The sequence below is a fragment of the Sminthopsis crassicaudata genome, chromosome 2, assembly GCF_048593235.1.
Source record: "Sminthopsis crassicaudata isolate SCR6 chromosome 2, ASM4859323v1, whole genome shotgun sequence".
In the NCBI taxonomy this organism is placed as follows: Eukaryota; Metazoa; Chordata; class Mammalia; order Dasyuromorphia; family Dasyuridae; genus Sminthopsis; species Sminthopsis crassicaudata.
Genome location: NC_133618.1, coordinates 37,882,475 through 37,896,571, shown reverse-complemented (window position 1 = coordinate 37,896,571; position 14,097 = coordinate 37,882,475). Strand labels below are relative to the sequence as shown.

The 14,097-nt window shown below is 45.6% G+C and overlaps 1 protein-coding gene and 1 long non-coding RNA gene across 3 annotated transcripts in view; one reads left to right on the top strand and one right to left on the bottom strand.

The window, feature by feature from the left end:
• The window catches only part of DBNL (drebrin like), a 26,463-nt gene extending 15,328 nt beyond the window's left edge, over positions 1-11,135 (bottom strand). Inside the window, exons 1-2 of one of the 2 annotated variants that reach the window (XM_074285843.1) lie at positions 10,952-11,135; positions 1,368-1,423 (exon numbers count right to left, since the gene is read on the bottom strand). In XM_074285843.1, coding sequence (XP_074141944.1) covers positions 1,368-1,423; positions 10,952-11,034 — 139 coding nt within the window. In that variant the 5' untranslated portion in view covers positions 11,035-11,135. The remainder of the gene's footprint in view (positions 1-1,367; positions 1,424-10,951) is intronic. The other variant, XM_074285842.1, reaches the window with a different exon arrangement.
• LOC141554197 (uncharacterized) lies at positions 10,060-14,097 on the top strand. Its single transcript, XR_012485797.1, has 2 exons — positions 10,060-10,523; positions 13,243-14,097. It is a non-coding gene; the product is annotated as an uncharacterized LOC141554197 (long non-coding RNA).

Genomic DNA, 14,097 nt, shown 5'->3' with positions numbered 1-14,097 from the left:
TGTTACCAATGCCCTTCTGTATACGTATGTGCATGGCACATGATACATACAGCAAGACAGTACATAATTAAGTGGTTGGTTGAGCAGTATGGACACTAGGTGTGACCCAGAAGAGTTAAAAGGAGGGATGTTTCAAATTCTCCAACATCCTCTTACCCCCATAAAGGGTATTTGGAGGATTTAATTTAGTTGTTTTTCCCAAACTATAAAAGGTGTTATCTTGCTGGAGTGGGTGCTCCCAGAAAAGTAGGCTTTGACGAAGGCCTTCAAGGTCTCCTCTTTATCAGACTGAGAGTAGTTACAGCACCAGATGCTTTATGCAGCAGGGTAACAGTTAAGAAACAGAGGATGACATTTTCTGACGTGTCACTGCTCAGGCTCACACAATCAGGTGCCCCAGGCTAACACATTTGGGATACACAAATAATCATGACATGAATGGAGGGATATCCCCGACTTTTCCAAGTTGTTCTTAGCCAACTTTTCTTGGCAAAGCAATCACCAAGATAACTCAAGAAACGTTTATTAAGTAACTACTATGTGCTAGACATTGGTCCTTGGCAGCTCCCCTGTGCTCGTTCTAAGCAGTCAATGGAGGAAAGCCTAGATGGCCTCAATCACCACTTCCATGCATACTTTGATGAACAACATCTCCTCGTCCTTCTGGGTCTCCCTACAAACCCAGATACTCTTAAGTGAATACACAGAAGTCGTGATAGACTGTACATTCATTCCGCTGAAATGCTGAGGATTCTCCTGCACTCTTATGTGTGTTTACCACTCTATGTATCATGGTCTTCTTTTAAACAGTGTGAGAAAGAACAAGGCTATGGAAAGGGTACAAGTGCCCTTATTTCCTGTTGCTACAAGCAATAAAAACCCTTATATGACCTCAAATGAATGTGTATGACCTCAAATGAATGTGTTAGGGCCAGGTGGTTAGCAGGGAAGCTGAGATATCAACTTCCCTGCATTTGGTCAGGTGAGGAACAAAATCCAAGTTGGAAGCAAGAGGTGGTGGCAGAATGACTCTGACTATGTTGGGGATAGGTGCCTGTGCTCTACCAAGATCCCTCCCAGCAAACAGACCAAAGAGAAAAAGTTTAACAAACAGCTGAAAGAACAAACAAGGAAAAAAGGGAAAAGAAGAGCAAAGAAAAAACAAAATGTCCTGTCTACCCTGCAATTTGACAATAATCTGACATTTCACCATTTTACTCTCGAGGAAGAATTCCCAAAATGGAGCATCCATAAATGCAGAGCAGCATCTCTCTTTCAGACTGTGAAGAGCCATCCTTTCCCCCTTGTCCTCATGTCCACAACAAAAAGTCACTTTTCACTCACTTTCCCATCACATGTAGGCTCACCTCCAGTGCCGGCCACACGGATATCATTGCTGTTGCCTTCATAAGTAAACAAGGCCCTGAAAGAAAGCACAAGTAGATTATGCAGTCAAGTGTCACAGTACACCCCTCACCCCGCAGTGCTACAGAAGTCCACAATAACTAGAAGTCTTATAAATGATAATAGCTCAATCTGTGTAAACATTTTACAAAATTCTGTCCTTCAAGGGCAGGGGTACAAAGCACCATCATCCCCATGTCAAAAATACAAAAACTAAAGCTGAGAGAGATGGGCTACGCAGCTGGAAATGGCAGAAAAGAGCTGATCCCAGGGTTCAGGTGGTCAAACTCAGTCCTCTTTCCATTATACCCATCTGCTTCTCCAACACCAGGATACAATGGTTCTTAAAAACCACCACCAACCAACCAACCAACCAACCAACTAAATAAATAAATAAATAAATAAATAATAATAAATAAGGATGCTATGACTTTTCAATAGAAGTCACTACAATTCTGTAGACAACTCCCTCAGTTATTCAAAAGAATTCACAATCAAGGAAATAGAAAAGTCAGAGGAGAAGGATCATTACTGTTTATTAAAGAGACCAGAATCAGGGACAAAGGCTGCTGATGAAGCTAAAAGGCAAAAGAGAGCTGCCCTCATACATCTACCCCAAAGCAAAGTGAGCAAAACTGAAAATATCAAGGGGGAGAAAGGGCCACAAACCTGACACCTGCTCTGTCTGCCTACCTAGGCCTCGGGGAGCTCTCTAGGTTGGGAGGAGACCCCAAATTCTTATGTGCTCTTTTGCTCTTTCAGACTTCTTCCCTGGCCATTGCATCCCAGGTCATTCTTATTAATCTTGGACAAGTTATTGTCTTCAGAAATGCTTTAATTCCCTCACATAAAAATAGAGTCTTATTCTTTTCATTTTCCTCTTCAACAAGATCGGTATTTACTTATAGGGAATGTACCACCAATGTCTACAACACATAGGCTTATAAATAAAGGCAAAGCTTCTTGGGAAAAGTCATATTAATTGTGAGATATTCACTCCATCGAGAGCAAGCTAACAAAATAGGACAATCCCCCCCACTTTCTTTCTGTACAAAAAAACAAGTTGAGTGAAAATTCCCACAGCAAATATGGCAGTCACACTAGCCAGCTTTAAACCAGCCCAGACAGGCAGGTCTGTGCACTACTGTAACATTCAACTGGGGATTTTAACCTTCATTGGCCTTACAGATCCTGTGGACAGTCTGGTAAAATACATTAATCTCCTTTTCAGAACAATCTTTTAAATGCACAAAATAGAGCATACAAGATTGCAAAGGAAATCTATTACATGAAATAGTCATCGAAATATGTTTAAAAATTAATTCACAAATAAACTCCTTCATGAAATCTAAACATGGACTTTGTAGTAGTCAGTAGGCCTAAGATTAAGAATTTCTAGATTAGAAAAAGATCTGTTCATACAGTAAACAAGAGGTAAAATTCCATGTAGAACTCATAGTTTATCACCTAGGAATAAAAACTCACTTGGAATTCCAAATATGGTAGAATAGTTTCTTAGTCTGTGGAGTGTGTACATCTAATCCTGAATAAAAAAAAAATTAAGCTGAAGATAAAATCCTGTTGTTTCTAAAAGGCTCTGCCTAGCCTGACACACTGGCTTCACTCAGGGCCATGTGGGGAGGACCAAGCAGAGATAATGGAGAAATGAAAAGGATGAAGGAGGGAAAGCAAACCCTGACAGGATGCACTGGATCAAGTTAATGAGCAAACAGCCAAGAAGGAATGAAACAATTCAAAGGACTTTCAGAAACATAGGTGGGGAATAAAGAAGAATGGCCCAAATGAATTGGGGAAGAGGCTGTCCTTATTTCAAATCGTTCCACCCAATTTATCACCGACATCATCACTGACTCAGGGCTTTGGTTACAGTTGGTCTGGTTGAATGTTTCCACTCCTCCCAGAAGGCTAAAAGACTGCTCCTGTCTGTGAAAACAAAAGGTCTGACTATGCAGCACTTATTCCAGTAAGGCTGGGCCCTCGAGGCCACTGAGAGAAAGGCTTCAGCTCAGTGCCCAGTCTATCAGCCTGCTTTCTGAGAGGAAGCTAAGTAACTCACTACAACATCTCCGCCCCCCCCCCCCCCTTCAAAGCTACCTCCCATTAATCCTGTAAGACCTCCATTTCAGCTAAATTACTTCTGGTTCCAAGTCACAAACTATTTCTACGTAAGAATAATATGTGTGCCTTCTGATCTGCTTGGGGAGAGAGAACACACAAACTTAATACAAATGAATACAGATCAGTTTTGCAAAGGAATGATCCAGACAATCAGTGGCCACGCCACAGTGAACTGAAGGGATCTGGGAAAGTCCAGAGGACAGACAATTGCCTGGGTTCTATAGCAGGAATAGGATTTAAATGGAAAGGGAAAGCCTATGAGCTGGAATCAGGAGGGAACAAAAACACAATGGGAGGAAAATAGAGGGAAGGAGGGGCAAGACAGTCAAGGCCTTGTCCAGGGGTATCGGGTAATTCAGGAGTGGTAAGAGAGGAAGAAGCAGGGCCCACCCAGCTCCTGCCCAGGGAGCTGAAGAGACAATGGGGGGAGGGGAGGGGAAGAGAGGGAGGTTGAAGGCCAAACTCTGAATGCTATGGAAGGTTCTGAGACAGGAGGATGGCCCAGTAAAATCAGCACTTTAACAAGATGGGTCTGGTAGCAACCTGCAGGAATATTATGGGGAAGGCAATCAGAAGGCTTATCAGAATAACCTGGGCAGACAGCATGTAGCTCTGTTACACCCCTTTACTTCACCACTGATCCTCTTCCCAGGCCTGGGAAAGAGGCACTATGAGCAGAGTTCCCATTTTTCAAATGAGGAAACAAACTCAAAGGTTTTGTAATTTTCCCATGTTCACACAGTTAATGTCAGAGGCATGATTCAAACCCAAGTATCACCTGCTTCCCTGTCAAGAGCTCTGCCATTACAATACCCAGCCTTTCCTACTTGGGTGGTAGCACAAAGGAATCATCACTAAGTCTTTTACGATTGGCTACAAAAGAAAAGCAAGAGATAAGTCAAAGATGCCTCCGAGACTTCAACGTGGGTTAATAGTGTCATAACTGCAGCAGAATTAGGGAAGTCGAAAGCAGGAACTAAGAGCTAAGTTGAGAAGTCCTATTTTAGGCAAATTTTGTTGGCAAACCATCTCGAAGTGCAAACAGGTTTTTCAGGTGAAATTACCCAAAAGGCTGATGGAAGCAAGTATTAGGTATATGGGATTTTGTCCCAGACTGATGTCAAAGACAGAAATCACCTGAAAAAGATGGGGAGAGTTACAGAACAGCCAAAGCAGACCCTGATGCTGCCACAGAGACGCTTGCACTTCAGGGCACATCTGATGCGCCAGAAACGGGAGAGGAAGAGAACCAGGAGCCTGAGCAGGGAGATGATGGAGCAGACTTCCACTTCCTACTGAGCCCCCTCATCTCCAGACTCAGGGAAGAAGACTGAAAGACACCTCTTTTCTCCTGCTGGAGCCACTTCAATCTGTGCTAACCCAACCCCCACTGCCTGCTGCCCACCTGGTCTCCCAACCTTCCCTCTGATCTCAGGCCTCCTATATCCTACTGCTGTCTCCTGGGGAAGAAGAGGAGCAACTCTGTCTTCCCCATCCTGCTGAGTTCTTTCCTCCCTAATCTCCGGGCTTCAGAGGGAAGAGTGGTAGCAAAGCAGGGATGATGCCCTGCCTTCCATGTTGGGCTCCAGCCTCCTCTGGGAAGTGGGCCACTCTCCACTTGACATTCTCACACAAGTCACAGCTTTGCTCTTCTGCCCATCTCGGCCCCTGGTGAAGGATTCAACTCCACCCTGCCTTTGTCTCTGTGAACCCCTGGCCTGGGTAACCAGGCCCCATGCTTGGATAACTCCTACCCTCCCCTGCCTTTGCTCCTACAAAGTCGCTGTTGAACAAAGTTAGGGAAAGTCACTGCCGAGGCCCATTACACATTTGTCATTCCCTAGGCCCTCATTGATGCCTGGCAATCCTATTTAGCCTTGCCATCCCTCTCTCTGAAGCATTATTCCAAAGCTCCCTGGCTTCCCTCTCCAAATATGTCTCATATCGTGCAGCATAACCAGGGCCACTTGCTGTGAGCTTGCTCTCCCCACCCTTACCCAGGTCCTGGGTACCCTCTGCCTTCTCTTCTCCCAGGAGATGATCTTACTCCTTATTAAGACTAACCTCTTGAACCTGTCCAAGTAAGCCCATTCCACCTCTCAGAGACTGCCCCTCTGTCATTTTCACTCTTTCCAACTTCTCCTTCTCTGTTGGCCCCTTCCCTCTGGCTGACAAATTTGCCATCTCCCCGACCCTTGATTCTTCCCTCCTCCTTATTCCCCATCTTCCCTGCAAGGAGCCTCCACTTTCCTCTCACTCTCTTCTTAACCCTTTAGAATCCAGATTTTGATGGCCTTTTTTCAGTTCTTCTCTTGCCTGACCTCTGACACACCTCCCCGATAGTCTCTTTTTTCTAGGGTTTTCTTCTGGTTTTCGTCCTACCTCTCTTACCTCTCCTACTTTTGCAGGATCCTTTTCCTGATCACATCCTTGTAACCACAGGGGTCCCTCATAGTTCTGTCCTGGGCTCTCTTCTCCTTCTTCACTTGGAGATCTCACTAGTTCTCATGAATATAATCAATCTCTCTATGCTATGATTCTCAAATCCATCTATCCTGCCCCACTCTCTCTGTGGACCTCCAATCTTACAAGCACAATTGCCTTTCAGACATCTTGACTGAATGTCCAATAGATATCTTAGACTCAAGCTGTTCAAAAAACTCATTATCACATATTTAACATATGCACATATTTAACATATATTGGATTACTTGCTGTCTAGGGGAAAGGGTGGGGGGGAAGAGTGGGAGAAAACTTTAGAATCAAGGTTTTGCAAGGGTGAATGTTGAAAGCTATCTTTGAAATAAAAAGCTACTATTAAAAAAACAAAGATAAAGGGAAAAGGTAGGCATGGTGATGCTCACCTGTAAATCCTGTTATTAGGGGGGGAAAAGAGGACCCCTCCTCTCCTCTGACTCTGCCACCCCCCAGGTGCAGACCCTCCTCACCTCATGCCTGGACTACTGTACTAGCTGCTGGAGGGATCTGCCTACTTACAGTCTCCCCCCCAATCATTTCCATCCATCCTCCATTTAGCCACAAAAGGAATTTCCCTAAAGCACGGGTCTGATGATATCATCCCGGGTGCCCCCAGCATCAAAGTCTTTCATAACCAAGATCCCTCCTACCTCCCCTTTGCTATATACCCCCAGTGATCTTACGACACTGGCCTTCTGATTGTCCATCCCTCCTATCTCCCACCTTCCAGGGGAAGACTTTCCCAACTCATTTTGGTGCCTGCCTTCCAGGCTTTTTTTCTTTTTCTTTTTTTTTTTGCTTATTTGAGCTTCTTGAGGGTAGGGGCTATCTTTTGCTTCTGTGTCCCCAGTGCTCAGCACAGACCACAGCACATAGTAGGCATTTAATGAACGATGATTGACATAAGTGGGTGTTGGAATAAGTTCCATAATGCAACAGCTTTCATGATAGAATGTGCAAGCAACAGATGCAATGTCCCTCCTACATCAGTGTGTGTGTAAGATGGGGGGAAAGGGGGGAGTCTGCACAAGGACATGAAGAGATGTAATATAAAACAGCTAGCATGAGGGGAAGTGATGTGTAATAAATCTAGAAAGGTAGGAGAGGGCTTTAAATGCCATTTTACATCTCCCTCCCTCCCCCCCAGCCACAGAGTCACTGAAGCTTACTGACTGAGGAAGAGAAAGGAAGAGGGGGGAAGAGGGGAGGAAGGAAGAGAATAAAGGAGAAAGAGGGGAAGGAAGAGAGGGGGAGAAGGAGAGGGGGAGAAGGAGAGGAGAGGGAGAGACTGAAGGCTAGAAGACTACTTACCGTAGAACACTTAAGTAAAAGGTAAAGAGCATGACTGTGGGTAGAGAGAAAGGAAGAGAGTGGTGAAGGTTGATTTTATATGCCTTGTTAAATGACTAGATATGGGGGTGGGGAGGGATGACTTCAATGTTTCAAAGCTGGGTGACTGGAAAGGTGGTGGTACTCTCAATAGAAACTGGGAATCTAGGAAAGGGATTTTTAAAAAGGAGTTCTTTTTTGGACACACAATTTCAGGTGTCTAAGAGACACATAGTTAGGTGGCCATTATGCCCAAGAACCAGGACTGGAGCTCAGGAAAAAGATGAGGACCAGGAGTCATCTGCAGAGAGAGGATATGAGAATTGACACTATCATTTCTGTATCACTAGCAGAGAAGTGACAAGGAACTGAAGACAAAGCAAGATCACTAAAGCGAATTGCAAAATTTCCTTCCTTGTTACTGTTCGGTTGTGTGTGACTCTTTGTGAATCCATTTTGGGGTTTTTCTTAACAAAGATACTCCAGCCTTCCCTGAGATCTTTTCTGCAGATCTTCCTCACTTCTGGCCTATATCTATCTACTGCACCACCTGGTTGTCACTTACTTGCTGTGTGACCCTGGACAAATCACTTCACCTTGCTTGCCTCAGTTTCCTCATCTATAAAATGAACTAGAGAAGGAAATGGCAAAACCAGTCCAGTATCTTTGCCGCCAAAAAAACCTAAATGGGGTCACGGTAATCAGACATGACTGAAACTTAACAACAGCAGCATTTTTTAAGTTTGACCTGTGTGTCTCCAAGTAAAATTTTGCAGTTTCCCACTGCCCACCTCCTATCCTCCTCTTCAATACATGATTTCAAAGTGGGTCTTTGCCAGATACCTAAGGCAAGATAGAAATGGAGAGTTGGAGGAGTAGAGTGCCCAGGCTCATTTTTAACTACCATAGCCAATAACTATATTAGTTTTCTGGGACATACATCTTCTTAGGCTCCAGCCTAAGTAACCTGGACTTACTCAGGAAGTTAAGTGAGAAAAAGTTCTTCTCAGGGTTCAAAATGTATTCTCTGAGCTAAGCAACCCAGCACTATGTAGTCTGATATGCACAAAAGAAATTCAGAATTAATAGGAAACCATCAACCACAAGATTTAGATGAGCGGGAGATAATGACTAAAGAAATGAGTGTCATAGCAACAAAACTACAAGCTTAGAGGCTGTGGGCAATACAAGATGAACCTTTAAAACAACTCAGCCTGAACATTTACCTGTGCTGCAATTTATGAAATTATTTTCCAAATAAAGAGACTATGTTCCTTCCAAGTCCTCCTACTTCCACTTTGGTCCCACATGATAAGCACTGGACTAAGTCCAGAGGTTACAAAAAAGACAAAAAAACCCCAAAACACCCAGCCCAAATATGACAGATTGTATGGCAGTCTTAAACTTAGAGATACGAAGACACAAGTTCAAATCCTCTCTCACACTTACTGGCTGTGTGACTATGCAAAAACACTTTCTCAAAAAGCTCTTTGCTCATTTACAAAATGGGAAGAATTTTATAGCACCTATATCACAGCCTAGTTTCGAAGATCAAATGAGAAAATATTTGTGAATCTCTGCAAACCTTACAGAGGTTGCAAATTCTTACAAACAAGCAACATTTCTCATTTTTCATCCGGTTGCATTACCCAAGCCCCAATCACCTCACCATCCTAACAAGATGTCATCAGCCTTCATATGGCACCTCATCACAACTATCTGCATTTCAGAATGGAAGGTGGGGCCACCAACTCCAACCTCCATTTTAGGAGAGAGCAGCTCAAGCACCTCATTTCTCACTTGGCTGCATTATTTTGAGACTGCCCTGATTCCACCCCCACCCCCCAATATTCCTTTTGTGTTGCCTTACCCCATTAAATTGTGGGCTCCCTAAGAGCAGGAACTATTTTTTAAAAAGTATCCCCAGTGCACAGTACCTGACACATAGTAGGTATCTAAAAAAATTTAACGACATAGATCTACTGGAGCCAGAATGACAATATCAGAGCTGAGAAGCCATCCTATAGTCCAATCTCATTTCACAGAAAGGAAACCGGGAGGCTGAATGACTTAAGAGCTAGGGGAGCAGCAGGTGGGATCTGACCCCAGGGCATCTGGCTGAGCCCAGTGTCCTTTCCAAGGTCATTTTCTTATTGGTGAGTCAGTTACCAAGACCCCATTACTAGCCCTCTCACCAAGGCAGTCCTCCTTAAAGTCCTCTGCAGCTTCTTACCAATGATAGGAAACACAACGGAAACAAACCATCTAGGCAGCAAGTGGCAGGTGACTAGACAGCTACAAATGGCCACAGAAGAGCAAGATGCCAGGACCGAGCATCTAAGAAACTTCTCTGCCCGTCCCCAGTCACAAGGACGACCCAAGTGCAAGAAAATGCCAGCTTTGTGTGAGCTGGGCCGGCTTCTCAGACTCCGAAGTCCCACAAGTCACTATCACAGAAGCAACATAGAGGATACACTGTATCTCACTGAGGAAATCGTCCCGGGGCTTGGCAACATTGTTTCTCTGCTCCGGGTCTAGAACAGAAAAAACCTGCACTCCTTTTTCTCGGTAAAACAGCAGGGAAGGGCTCAGCCCTTTCTCGTTCACCCTCCCAGAGAAGCCAGCGCTGGTTTCCACCTAGTTCTATAGAACAGACAAGGCCTTCTGGGCACAAGCGGCCTTTCCAGCCTCCCACGTTCTAGAAGAGGCAGGGACACGGGCTTCCAGGCCCGGGGGCAGAGCTCGAAGAAAGACCTTAAATTCCAGAGGGAAGTCCCGGGAGGTGACGAGAGATGGTTGTGGACACACCGAACGAGAAGACCTCAGTTTCCCTCAAAACTCTCACGTCTTTTGGATGGTTCCCACACGCCAAGTCGCAGTGAGGGCGGGGGCCTGAGATAGCTCAGCTGCAGGGGACGGGCGCAGGCCTCCTTCCGGCCTCTACGAGCCGCAGCCCCCTCCCCACGGGCACAGCCGGACGGTCAGCACAGCGTGGTCTGGGACTGCTGGTCCCCACCCCCACCTCACAGAGATTAGTTAGCAGAAGGAAGATAAAGGGGGAAGTGCCTCAGGCTCAGAAGCAGGAGCCCCCCCACCCCCACCCCCCAGGACAGCCACCGCACCAGCAGCAGCCGGAGGAGGGAACGAGAGGGGAGCGGAGGGGAGAGAGAAGGGTGAGACGCTGCCCGAGACACCCACAAACAGCAGCCGCAAAGGGCCCTTCCCCAAAACGACCTCGACTTCTCCCGAGCCCCAGCACCCCGGGGAGGGGGCCCCTCCCCGCAGCCCGCCTTCATGCCCCACCTCCCAAATTCCCGGCTCCAAAACCCCCAAGCCTTCCCCGGGGAGATCCCATCTCGCCTCTTCCTCCACGCCCTTCTCCCTTACCCCTCAGGACCCCCACCCCCACGCTGCAACCGCTCCCTCCCCCACTCTCTCAGCCTTCACTCGAACCCCTTCCCCTCCCCTCTCGAGCCCCTTCCTCTTCTCGCACCTCATCCCCTTCCTCCTCGGGCCCCCTCCCCCTCTCCTGTTCTCCTCTTCCTCCCCCCATCCCTGACTGTGGGAGCCCCTTCCCCTCCCCACAGCGCCCCTCCCTCACCAATCCGTGGGGGACTTCTCGGTGACCACTTGCCGGTAGGCCTCCTGCAGCGCCGGCCCATTCCTACTGAGGTTCACGGCCATGTCGCCTTCGCCTTCACGTCCGGCCCCTTCCCCACCAACTCTCCTCGGCTCGGGGATCCTCTCTCCTCGCAGCCACTTCCGGGACGGGTCCCGCCCCCTGGAAGCCGGAAGCAACCTTAGCGTCGGCGCTCGGGGAAGAGGGAGGGAGGGAGGAGGGAGGGAGGAGGCAAGGGGCGGGGCCTGGGGCGAGCACTCGGGCTCGGAGAGGAGGGAGAGAGGCCGAGAGAGGGAGGTACGGACGGGGCGGGGCAGAATCTGGGGGTGGGGAGGGAGGCGGCGCACGTGCTCCGAAGGCCCACGTGCCAAAGCGCCCCCGATGTGCGTGGTGGTTTTTCCCACCCCACAGAGGGCAGAGACGTTCCACGCTTAGGATCCGCTGTCTAGGTCCCTGAGAGTCACTGTGGGGAGCAGTATCGGTCTCCTCCCCGCCCCTCCCCATCTCCAAGCGGATGCCGCATCTCTGCAGACCCTGGTCACCTCACCCCTGTCCCTTGGCCATGGCCGGCGGGTGGGGGAGAGAAAGAGTAGGGGAGGAAAGAAGGATGGTCTCTCTGCCAATCCCTGCCAAAAGTACTCCAAATCACTATTAATCAGAGAAACACAAGTTAAGACAACTCTGAGATACCTCTGCACACCTCTCAGATTGGCTAAGATGACAGGAAAAAGATGAGGAATGTTGGAGGGGATATGGGAAAACTGGGACATTGATGCATTGCTGGTGGAATTGTGAATGCAGCCAGCCATTCTGGAGAGCAGTTTGGAACTATGCCCCAAAAGTTAACAAACTGTGCATACCCTTTGACCCATCAGTGTTATTACTGGGCTTATATCCCAAAGAGATCTTAAAGGAGGGAAAGGGATCTGTATGTGCAGAAATGTTTGTGGCAGTCCTTTTTGTAGTGACAAACTGGAAATTGAGTGGATGCCCTTCAATTGGAGAATGGCTGAATAAATTATGGTCTATGAATGTTATGGAATATTATTGTTCTATAGGAAATGATCAGCAGGGTAATTTTAGAGAGGCCTGGAGAGACTTACATGAACTGATGCTGAGTGAAATGAGCAGAACCAGGAGATCATACACAGCAACAACAAGATTATACAATGATCAATTCTGATGGACATGGCTCTCTTCAACAATGAGATGATTCAAACCCAGTTCCAATTGTTCAGTGATGAAGAGAGCCATTTACACCTAGAGAGAGAACGTGGGAACTGAATGAATATGGTTCACAACATAGCATTCTCATTCTTTTTTTGTTTGGTTGCATTTTATTGGGCTGTTGCTTTTTTTTTAACTAGTTTGATTTTATTTTTCATGTTCAACACAATAATTGTATAAATATGTATGCATATATTGGATTTAACATATTTCTACCATGTTTAATATATATTGAACTACTGGCCATCTAGAGGAGGGCATGGGGGAAGGAAGGGAAAATGAGGACACAAGGTTTTGCAAGAGCTAATGTTAAAGAATTGTCCATGCATAGGTTTTGAAAAATAAAAAGCTTTAATAAAAAAAAAAATTACCTGCAACTTATCCCATCTGTTTCACACCTGTATGTAGTGTTTATATCTGGTATTGGCCCTCATCCCCTTAGACTGAAAGATGCTTTTACCTTTTCTGGTATCTCTAGCATTTAGTATAATGCCTGCCATTGATATTTAATAAATACTTGTTTAATTGGCTTGACTTGATCTCTACCTATCTCTATCAATACCTTTTGACTAGTTCTCTTACTTTCAGCCTCTCTGCTTTCCAACCCTTTCCCCACCAAACTGCAGAACTAAGACCCCTAAAATACAGTTACAAATCCTCAATGGCTTCCTATCACCTCTGGGATAAAATGCAAATTAATTCCTTCTGGGCCTACAATTTGAAATATTCCATAATATAACTCTCATCTACCTTTTTAGTCCTATTTCATATTACTACCCTTCACAATTTTTTTCCAGTCAAAATGGCTTATTAGTTGATCCCTATACATTTCCCATGTCAGGATTTTTATAGCATGTAAGGTCCCCTGGGGCAGGAGCTATTTGTAGTTTTGGCACAATGAGAACCTTGTACATAATACAGTAAAACAATAAATGTTTGCTAAATTGAATGGAATGGAGTGGGAAACTTGTTTCCTTATACCAGTCCCTGCAGGTTTTGTTGATTTGCTGTCTAACTTGTATTTCTTCTTCCCATCCCACCCTCAGGTATGGCAATATAAAGTTCATCATTAAGAGGCTGGTCACCGGTGACAAGTTTTTCCAATATTTGGGGACACAGCACTTCCAATAAAACTGTCTACTGTGGCATTGAGGAGCTGCCCAACTGATGGCTGGAGGGGATCCATACCTACCTTCATCCTTTATAGAGATCCAAACCAAGGGAAATGGGAGCTGTGGAGTTCTAGAAAGCTCTCTATAATGTATAGAGTAGGGAGGCTTACTCTGTGTCCTTTCTCTACCACCACCTTAATCCTGGAACAAAGATCCCCTTCCATTCAATACAACTACTTCAAGCCTTTCCAAGTACTCTACCACATAAACCAGCTAATGAGAAGGCAAAGAATTAGACAATAATCTTTCCCCACTTTCCTTCTTAGAATCATAAAACCATCAGCTAAACGTCTTTTACCTATTTGCCTTCTCGGGCATACTGTAGAGTTTGAGCTGAACAAGACCTTCAACAACACATATGATTTTTGCCAATGAATGGGAACAATGGAACTGAAAATAGAAAAAAATGGAGAAAAGATCCAATTCAAATCAAGCTAGGATAGCTTGGAAGTCTACAATGGCACTTTCTGAAGATACTTTGGAGAATCAGTGATCTCATGATTTTAGGCACATCAGAAATTACAAAGATAATTAGAATGGCCAGTTAAGCCATTTATTCAGTGCTTTTAGGGTGTTCAAGACACTTTTCACCCCTAATAATGTGAAATAGGCAAGTGTAAGCATTACTATCCAATTTTATATCTGGGAAAGCTGCTCACAAAATGACTTGAATTCAGCTGATTCTTTTGAACCCAAGACCAATGCTCAACTAAATCATGTTGAAATTAA